We start from the raw sequence: 10,592 nt of genomic DNA, 5'->3' as shown, positions 1-10,592 counted from the left end.
ATAGTACATTAAAAAGATCATACACTATGATCAAGTGTGATTCATCCCAGGGATTCAAGGATGATACAATATTCACAAACCAATTAATGTAATATATCACATAAACAAATGGAAAGACAAAAATCACATGATCATAAAAATAGATATGGAAAAAGCATTTTATAATGTACAGTACCCATTTATGATAAAAACACTCAGCAAAGTGGGAGTAGAGAGGGCATTCTTCAACATAATAAAGGCCATATACAAGAAATGTCCAGCCAACATCATACTCAATGGGCAAGAACTAAAAGCTTTTCCACTAAGATCAGGAAGAAGATAAGTGTGTCCACTTTCACCACTTGTATTCAACATAGTATTGAAATTTCTATGGGGCAGTGACCAGACAAGAAAAAGAAGTAAAAGGCATCCAAATTGGAAAGGAGGAAATAAAACCGTCATTGTTTGCAAATGACACGATACTTTACATAGAAAACCCTATAGATTCCACCAAGAAGCTACTCAACCTACTAAGTGAATTTGGCAAAACAGTGGTATACAGTCAATATTCAAAAATCAAAGACATTTTTGTAAACTAACAATAAAATATCAGAAAGAGAGATCAGGAAAAAAAAATCTCATTTGCTATAGCAATAAAAAAAAATAAAGTACCTAGGAATAAACCTAACCAAGGAGGTAAAAGGCTTGTACTCAGAAAACTACACAACACTAAAGAAAGAGATTAAGGAAGACTCAAATAAATAAAAGCATATACCATGTTCATGGATTGGAATAATTAACATCATCAAAATGGCCATACTACCGCAAGCAATTTATAGATTCAACACAGTCCCTATTAAAATGCCAATGACATATTTTACAGTTATAGAGCAAAAATTTCACACATTTATATGGAACCATAAATGACCCTGTATAGCCTCAGCAATTTTGAGAAAGAAGAATCCCAGGGATCACTATACTTGACATCAAACTGTATTACAAGGCCACTGTAATCAAAAACAGTTTGGTACTGGCATGAGAACAGATACATAAACAAATGGAACAGAATAGAGGGCCCAGAAATAAATCCATGTCTGTATGGTAAATTAATATTCAACAAAGGTGGCAGGAGCATAAAATGGAGTAAAAATAGTCTCTTCAGTGAATGGTGTTGGGAGATCAGGACAGTTACATGTAAAAAAAATGAAACTTGACCACCAACTTACACCATATACAAAAATAAACTCAAGATGTATAAAAGACTTAAATAAAAATCACAACACCATGAAAGTCCTAGAGGACAAAATAGGCAGAAAAATCTCAGATATTCCACACAGCAATAGTTTCATTGATACATCCTCTAGGGCAGGGGATATAAAGGAAAGAATAAACAAATGGGACTACATCAAATTCAAAAGCTTCTGCATAGCTAAAGAAAACATCAGCAAAATGAAAAGAGAGCCAAGGGTATGGAAACATATATTTGCCAATGATACCTTGGACAAGGGTTTGATCTCCAAAATATAAATAAACTCACATAACTCCACTCCAGGAAGACAAACAATCCAATTAAAAAATGGGCAAAGGACATGAACAGACTCTTCTCCAAGAAGGAAAAACACAGGGCCCAGAGACATGTCAAAGTATGTGCATCATCACTAGCCATCAGAGAGATGCAAATTAAAACCACAATGAGATACCACTTCACACCAGTCAGAATGGCCATCATAAACAAATCAACAAACAACAAGTGCTGCCAAGGTTGTGGAGAACAGGGAACCCTAGTACACTGTTTGTGGGAATGCAGACTAGTGCAGCCACTGTGGAAACAGTAGGGGATTTTCTCAAAAAACTAAAAATGGAACTGTCTTTTGACCAGTGATTCCACTGCTGGGTTATACCCTAAAAATCCTGAAACACCAGTTCAAAAGAACCTATATACCCCAATGTTCATAGCAGTGTTATTTACAACAGTGAAGTGCTGGAAACAGCCTGTGCCCATCAGTACATGAGTGGATCAAAAAACTGGTACCTTTACACAATGGAATACTACACAGTAGATTCAATTTACACAATGGATTCCTGCCCTCCCTTGCAACATGAATAGAACTGGAGCATATTATGCTAAGTGAAATAAGCCAGGCAGTGAAAGACAAATATCTAGTTATCTTACCTCTAAGTGGAACCTAATCAACAAAACAAACAAGTGAGCAAAACTGAACCGGAGACATGGAAATGAAGGACAAACTGACAGTAACCAGAGGGTAGGGGATAGGGGGATAACAAGGGGGAATGAAGAGGAAGGGTCAAGTCAAGGAACATGTATAAAGAACCCATGGATAAAGATAACAGGGAAGTATTGAATATGAGAGATGGGGAGTGGGTAGGACAAGGGAAGAATAATGGGGGAAAAATAGGGACAATTGCAACTGAACAACAATAAAAAAATTTTTTTTAATTGCTTTTTCTGACTACACATACGTACCTCTCCCAAGGCATTTGATAATGGCTCTTAAAGTTGAGAGAATCAGGCTAATTAAATGAGTTTGTTGGTTTCCTTGCCCTAGATGCTGTGGTAGTTATGGTCCCTTAGAATAACAGTACAAAAGTGGCAGGAACATGTGAGTGTTCAATTTGTAGTGACTGAGCCTTTTATGGCATATTCTATCGATTTTTAATGTTTCTATTAGAAGTAATGCATATTCTTGGTAAAATATTTACAATCTGTGGAAAAACATAAAGAAGAAGAAAACAATCTTAGATTGTCAACAATTCCTTCTTCCTCCTGTTACCACTGTAATTCCACAGAGGTATCTATATCTGCAGACCTTTAACAGGTAGTGTGTGGATAAAATCTTTCAGATGTGAAACAAAAGCCTTAAAGAAAGAGAGAGAAGACTACGAAGAAAGGAAAATGTGTCAGAATAAGAGATGACATGCACTACATAGCACTAAAAATGATAATTATGCAAGTTATGTAATAGCATAAAAAACTATTTGTGACATAAGTAAAATCAAAGAGATGTGCATAGGAAAAAGAGTAGGTGAAAATATTATGAAATACTAATAATTATGGAAATTAGGTGGTGAGGTCATGAAGTACTTTTAAGTCTTTTATTTTCCCTATCTTCTGTATATGGTTATCTTTTTATAACAAAAATATTTTCAAAAATCTGTACTAATCAAAACCTTTTGACCTTTCCTACTGGTTTAGTGACACCAGTTAACTTGTTTCAAAGAAAAACTAGAGACCATACTGCTCACCTTACTTTTAATGGCACATGTAGGACACATTTATTGATTTGCGACTCTTACTTAGAAATTGACACAAATAATACAAGTACCATGGCATCTTACTGTATTAAAAACAGTGACTTCCTTATTAATTGGAAGAACTGAAAAGTTAACCCAAAATTCACAGAAATGTACAGCTAGTAACTGAGATAGAGTAAATGACAGAAGGTGTTCAAGTTTGTACATCTAAATTCTAGACTTAGATTTGTCACTACTGTCCCCAGTTTCCTATTTCAAAATGTAAAAAGTGAGAAAATGTCCTGCCTAGCACATTGACTTGTTATGAGGGCAAAACAAAACAAAAGAAAACAAAAGAATCCACAAACTGAATGCAAAATCAGAGGGCCAAGAAGAGAGGGTAGAAGGGATTCCCATTAGATGCTTATGCCCACTGCAAGTGGCCTTTGTTTAGGTAATTCAGGGATGGGACAAATATACCATCTTTGAATTTGGCCATTTTGTTGCTGAGAGCTCTATTTTTACAAAGGCCTTTCTTATATCAGACTCTGGAACTTCATACCCTCTTGTCCTAGTTCCAGATCTGGGGTAGGGTACCTTGGTTTCTAGGTTGTCCTGATAGCTTCCAGGTGTGCAGATATCAATTCCTTTGGCTCTGGGCTAGCTAAGAGGCTGGCTGGTCTTCTCTGGCCACAAGCAAACCTTGTTATCATTTTCTCTGAGTGGCCTGGTGGGAGAACATTTGGAAAACACTGCTCTGGAGGCAGATTTCAAGCGTGACCACCCTTCCTTGTATTAGAAGTTATGCTTCCACTAGGGTAGCTAAGCAAGCAGTCTCTGATCATACTTAGAATTCACAGAGGATGTCTTAGTCAATCAAAACCCCAATATTTGTCTAGTTGTGTTTTCCATCCGTGCTTCTGCTTTTTGTGTGCCTTGTCTTGTCCTAGCAAAATTAGGCTTGGGAAATAAAGAATAGGATTTTAGATTTGTCTCTGTTAACTTTCATATAGTTAGATTTGGCCTCTGGTTTCATCTTAATGGGATCTCTTGGATTATTGATTTGCTTAGTCAGTGAATTTGCAGTCCATGTTAACTCCAGGTCCCCCTCATGTAGATAACTTGTGAGATTTGCCTTTATACTGTCGGGATCTGATATGAGCCTCCCAGCTCCCTTTCAACCTCTAGCTTGGCTTTACAACTCTTCTCAGGCATTCATGGACTCTGGGAATACTACCAGAATCCACCTCCACATTCTCTGTTTTTTTTCCCCCCCAAAACCTATTTGATAATTTTTTCCCCTTCAGATTTTAGTTCTGTTTTATAACCTTGAATTTGCTTTTTTGGGGGAGGGGTGGGGAATGTATTCCATTCATTTTCCTTCCCTCTTCTATTCTTGACTTGCAACACAGAAGGGTGATCATGACCATGTCCACACCCAGCCTGGCTGCTGTTTTCTTGGGAGGGATCAAGTGCAGCACCTGAGGTTTTCACTCAAGACCACTCTTCAGACTGACTCGTTTGCGATGGAGTATGGGTGTTTGTGAAAGTGCCCTATTCTTCTAATCGCATTCTTCATCTTGCTCACAGAAAGAAGTCTGCACATGCTTTCATTAACTTCTGATTTGTTAAGTCCACAGTCTTCTGCCTAGTCTCCCCATTTATGACCCCATTAAATAAAAGATTGCAGGAGTTTTGCCAGACTTAGCTCACTCTTAGTCAGTTCATGCTTTCTTTTAACCATCGTGGTTAAGAGACTATCGCTATCATAATTCATCTAGAATCTTTCCTGTCACTAATCTGTGTTGGCAAAATCCTGTAAGCCCAGAAATAGATGTAAAAGCTGTTTATAGGTCTGAAGTATTAAGAAATGGCACTTTCCTAAGAGGTTTCATAGGAAGCTGGAAGTCACAATGTGGCTCAGCAGTCTGGGAAAGTTATAGAGATGATTGGATTTGTTTATGTCATTGCCTGGAATAAGACTGAAATCAGTAGACAAGATTCAAACCAGATTCTGCCAGGGCCTACCCACAAATGTTATAAGGCAGCGTTTGGACATGGTATGTTAAATTTTCCACAAAAGTTAAACTAACAGAATGTGTCACCAGAAGGTACTTTAGGTTAATCATTCAGGCCAGTGCTCCTCAAACCTTAATGTGCACAGGAGTCACAAGGGGAATCTCATTTAAATTCAGATTTTGATTCAGTAGTTTTGGTGTGGGGCCTGAGATTCTTTATCTCTAACATATTCCCTAGTGGTACTCATGGTCCCTGGCTGCACTTTATGCAACAAGCACTTAGACTACACTCTATTTTATTTTCATGTGCAAAAACTGAGCTATAGACAGGTAAAGTGATTTTCCTAAAGCCACAGTTTTCCTGGGGCCCAGGTCAGTGTTTCTTTAATTACAAAATTGCTGAACTTAGTAAAACAGAGGTTCACAACCTTTTCTTAAGACCCATAGCATGTAGAAGAAGAGCTGAGTTTAGATTCCAGGTATGTACATGCTTGTACACAGGCACACACTTATGCACACACATATGTGCTTCTCCATGTTCTCCTTTCTCATCAATTGTGATGTTTAGCAAAAATGGATTATTTGTGGATCACAGAAACCATGTGAATTCCAACCAGATTAAAAATATTCTTAAATGCAAGTCAATTATGAATATGTAAACTTTTTTATAAAAATATTCCAGGACAATACATAAATTATTTCTGACTGCTTATGTGTAAATACAGGTGTTCTAGAGTCCTGCAAAGACAATGTTACTGATAAAACCAAGTGTACTTATGCCTTCCAATAATTTTAATAGTAACTCTGGGCTTGGCCCAGTGAATTCAGTGCTCTGGCATACACAAATGACCCTGGAGTTTTGGAAATTTTCTTTTAACTTTTGATATTGAATTTTTCTTGCCAGCTATGACTGTTTATCCTAGACTCTGTGGGGGAACTAAGCCATTGACAAATCCCAGGCAAGTGTGTGTGTTCATGTGTGTGTGTTCACACATGTTAAACTAAACAGTACAGATTCCTGACATTTTTCTCTTCACTGAGAAGCAGGAAGGAGGAAGGGGGAAGAAATTGCCTTGACTGGAAAAGGTAGGAAAGTCCTTGAAATGAAATCTCTCCTTTCTGCTAGAGATTGAGTAAAGATAATAAGCTAAACTGATTTTAAAAATTGGTCACAAATTCCCATTTTTGGAGGTGAATATCTATTGTGAGTTAAGCTGATAAGGTCACGTTCAAGGTCTGCTTGTCTACTTGACAGTAAGCTTCTTGGGGCCAACGCTGGGTCTTTGTGATCCCTTTTTACTTCCAAAGAGCCCAGAAGAGGGTATTGTACCCAATGGAAGGCCAGAAGTATCTCTTGAATGAAATATCATTTGCCCTCCGGGTCCTACTAGTGTGTTTCTGAGTGTAAGGACCAAATCTGGGAACTCACGAGGTGGTATTTATTTATCTAAAAGCTGCAAACCACTGCTGACTCCAGCTTCTCCTTTCTCTTTACTAGCCTTTTTTGTCTACTCAACACCTCCTTTACTTTCTTTCTTTATAGGGAGAGAGATAAAAAGGGAGCAAAAAAAAAAAAAAAAAAAAAAAAAAAAGAACAGCAGGGGCAGGGGGAAGGATGGGAGAAGGAGAAGACAGAGGCAGAACTGTGCCTGGCTACTGGTGTAGAGGAAAAGGAGCTCGGCCTCCTTCCTCCTTCTCCTGAGACATCCCTCCCTCTAGCTCCCCAGCTACCTCTGCTCTCTGTTGTGGGAACCTATGCAAGTTGGGACACTTTTGGTTATAAGTAATTGAAAATTCAGCTCTACTGACCTGGCTGAAAAACACCAAAAAGCACATATTGGCTCTTGTCATTGCGCATTCCAGAAGTAATATGGGTTGAATCAGTTTGTACCACTTTCTCTGTAATTCTCTGAAAATACTGCTTTGTGTATGAGCTTCATCCTCAGACTTGTTTTCCTCCATGTCTTAAGAGGGGTGCCCAGAGAAGCCTCTTGACAGGGTGCTTCCCAACACAGTTGAGCAGAAGCACTAAGCCTTGCTCTCACTATGGCCAGAAGGATGCCATGTACTGCCTGGCTTTGCTCAGGAGTGCCCATTCTTGAATTTTTTTGGAAGAAAGGGTAGGATGACCTTGGCTGGCTCAGGCCACTGGGACCAACTATGGAGCTGGAGGTGGAGTTCATCTCCTCAGCGTCATGGCTACTGTACAATATGAGGGAAGGTAGAAAGCTCCCCCAACTTTAGATGGGCTTCTCAGCTACTTCAGTGAGATTGTCAGATGTCTTTTGGTTCACTAAATAGGCAGGTTAACATTGTCAGCCAAACCACTATAAGAATGTTACCTTAAACTTCAAAATCATTCTGCTTATTCTTAACATTGTTGAAATCCCTGTCCATGGCTAAAGGGAAACATTTCATCTCTCCATTAAAGCTTATTAATCTACCAATTAATCATGTCTACTTGGTAATTACCCAGAATGAGAAGGCATTCTGAGGTGGCCTCTGGAAAGGGTAACAAGAAGAGTGAGGAAGTTGTACTGTCCCTGAGTGCATATGCCCCATTCCCAAATAAATAACCCTGATCCCAGGTAGAACTTGAAGAGCAGTGCCAGATTGACTAAGGGATTCTTGGGGGAAAGTACTTGCTTTTTCTATGCATCACTTTTTCTCATCTGAAAAATGGGTCTAAAGAATTTATATTTCCTAGAAAATTGTGACACATCATAAGGGCCCTCACTGACTGTCTCTGTTATTGTTACAGAGAGATGACACAGGTTAAGAGGAAGACAATCAGGAAGCTGCAGACATTATGCTTCAGAGAACGAGAATGGTGGTGAAGACTAAAGTATGAGGAGGGAAAAGAGGAGTGGGAAGTGTTGTGAGAGTGGGTGGGGTCACATTCAAGAAGATAAGGAAAGAGAGTGGCAGGATGATGGCTGCAGAGCGTATGCAAACAAAAGTTTGAACAGTGCCTTCTAGTATCATCCAGATGAGTACAAAGGCTTTTTTCAAAGGCCCATGGAACAAGGTGGGAAGATGTGCTGAGGCCAGACAATGGAAGGCCTTGAGTGCCAGAACAGGAGGTTGGGCCTTTTTCCTTTCTGTGTTGCAGCTTTTTGAGTAGCACTATGATAAGATGGACCCTGTGCCATTTTGAGAACATGATTCTGAATGCGGGACATAGGAGGGACCATAAGAGAGAAATAAAAGAGATAATCGGACAATACCATGTCTCATGAATGGATCAGGTGTTTCTCAGGGCACATGGCAGGGATGGTGGGCACATGATAAAGAAGCCTTGGGTCTGAAACAGAAAAAACTGAATTGAAGGTCCTGTAGCATCATGTATGTAGATGTTTCATAATAAATATTGGGAGGTTGGCAGAAGGGCAAAGGGTGTGAGAGCCCAGACTTGGATGACAGGAACATATGACAGGCTGGACATGTCAGCAAGACTTGTCCAGGTTTAATGTGAACTTATATTAGGGGAGAGACATGGCCTTGTGAAATGCAAGAAGTGAATGTGCAGTACAGAGTGCTGGTGTTTCATAATGCTTTGGCACGTTTTCTGAATGCTTCTGGCTGTCGGCCTGGTTCTGAGTTTCCTGTTTATATTTCCCCACATGTGTCATGCTGAGGATTAAAGCCCCACAGGCTCTGACACAGGCATCGCCCAGAACCTACTTTCTTCTTTCTTTTAGTTATAGCACATTTGGGTCATCTGACAAGATATGAGGTAAAAGTCTCGTGCTGCACAGACCAGATTCAGAGCTCTTTCTCAAAGAAGAAAGGAATTAGTCACTCCATCCAGAGCTAACTTCAAAATGGACTTTTACTTTTAAAAACCAACCTCAGCTCAGCTGGCTCCATTTGGGGAAGAAACCCACAGGCCTCCCCTGAAAGTGACGAACTCCTTCCAAGCTGGCCATGTCCAAATGCCCCAGTGATGAGGAAAGGAGGTGACAAGATGAACTGCACTTCAGGTTTGTGTTCCTGTATTTTTTCTTCCTGTTTGTTTACTTTTGCATTGATGTAATATTTAGAAGGGACAAATGAAATCTGATGAAACTGATAATGTTATGCTGTTTGTTGAAACAAGATTTGAAGATTTTCTTGGAGTTATGTGGCTCCATAGACATATCTAACTTTAAGATGTGTTTGGGAGTCATATTAAAAGATCACTATGATTATGGATCTTTTATTCTATCAAAGATTAACCATGCAATATACTCATATGGGAAATATATTTTATTACTCTCTACTACTTATAAACTCTAAATGGTTATGTGACTTTTGGTAAATTGTGGTTAATTAAAGTCTTATTAAAATGCTATTTGTTGCTGATCTTGTTACGGAAAGCCAGACTCAAGACACGATTCAGGGAATGGAGTAAGCCTTTATTCACACGCGCGGGCTCAGAGGAGGCAGTCTCCAAATTCTGAGCCCTGAATCGGGGTTAGATAGGGGTTTATAAGCCCTAGCATTCTGGCAGGAAACGGCTGGGCTTCCCAGGTGGGGGAAGGGATTAGCATTCAGGTGGGAGATGGATGAGATTGATGTGCTACGCAGGCGGGGGAAGGGATGTGAAAACGGGCTACAGGAACAGATAAGCAATGATTAACAGTTAACCTGGGAGGGGTCTCTGGCTAGGCTGTTCCTCTTAAATCATCTTGCCCTTATCAATCTTAGAATTAAGATTTATTTTGTCACTTTCCATTAAGCTTCTCTAGTTTTAGAGGGGCATACTCTAGCCCAGTGTCTGACTGAAGGTGTTGCAGTACTACTAGACATCTGCTGGTTGCACTTGAAGTTATAATATATTATGTTAGCAAGACTTATACTTGCTTCCTTCAGTAAGGGCTTAAAATGTAACCTTAAAAGCATGAGCATGTTTTTTTCAAAGGCTTTACAATGTGACACCTATAACTATAAGGAAGGCTGTACACCCTCTTTGTGGGTGATCAAAACTGTTTTGTATTTCTTTTTGGACACCCTTGAATTCCATAATTTCTATTAATACTGTCATTGTGGGAAAGAGTAAGAAAATGGGACAGAATCTGGCAGATTCAAGAAAGGAAATAAAACAAAAAGAACAAAATGAGGTTTATCTTTTAATTTGATTAAAACTAAAACTCCTTGCTCTTATGTAAAATGCTAGTTTGCACTGTGGCTCTGAGGATGGGAAGACCTGGATGGTGGGGAAGGATGTTTTGAAAGATACAGAGAGTGACCAGCTGGTTTGGGAAATTACAGTATTCACCCCCAGGTGACTGGAGACCATATGTGTGTTAGAGCCTGAGCGTGCTCACTATAAATGTATGGATCATACGGGCTAAGGAAGAG

At 39.3% G+C, this 10,592-nt stretch overlaps 1 protein-coding gene across 5 annotated transcripts in view; it reads left to right on the top strand.

The window, feature by feature from the left end:
• Window positions 1-8,867: 8,867 nt before the first annotated feature.
• IL1R1 (interleukin 1 receptor type 1) overlaps window positions 8,868-10,592 on the top strand; it is a 116,354-nt gene continuing 114,629 nt past the window's right edge. For all 5 annotated transcript variants that reach the window (XM_054577980.1, XM_054577976.1, XM_054577974.1 and 2 more), the window contains exon 1: window positions 8,868-9,232. Coding sequence is in view for 2 of the 5 variants with exons in the window: in XM_054577974.1 (XP_054433949.1) it covers window positions 9,196-9,232 (37 nt within the window). In the remaining 3 variants the exon portion in view is untranslated. The remainder of the gene's footprint in view (window positions 9,233-10,592) is intronic.

This window comes from Pteronotus mesoamericanus, unplaced genomic scaffold, assembly GCF_021234165.1.
Source record: "Pteronotus mesoamericanus isolate MK-2021 breed Mesoamerican mustached bat unplaced genomic scaffold, CSHL_Meso_final contig_48, whole genome shotgun sequence".
NCBI lineage: Eukaryota > Metazoa > Chordata > Mammalia > Chiroptera > Mormoopidae > Pteronotus > Pteronotus mesoamericanus.
Note: the sequence above shows the minus strand (reverse complement) of the source record. Positions and strands in the feature narration are given on the sequence as shown.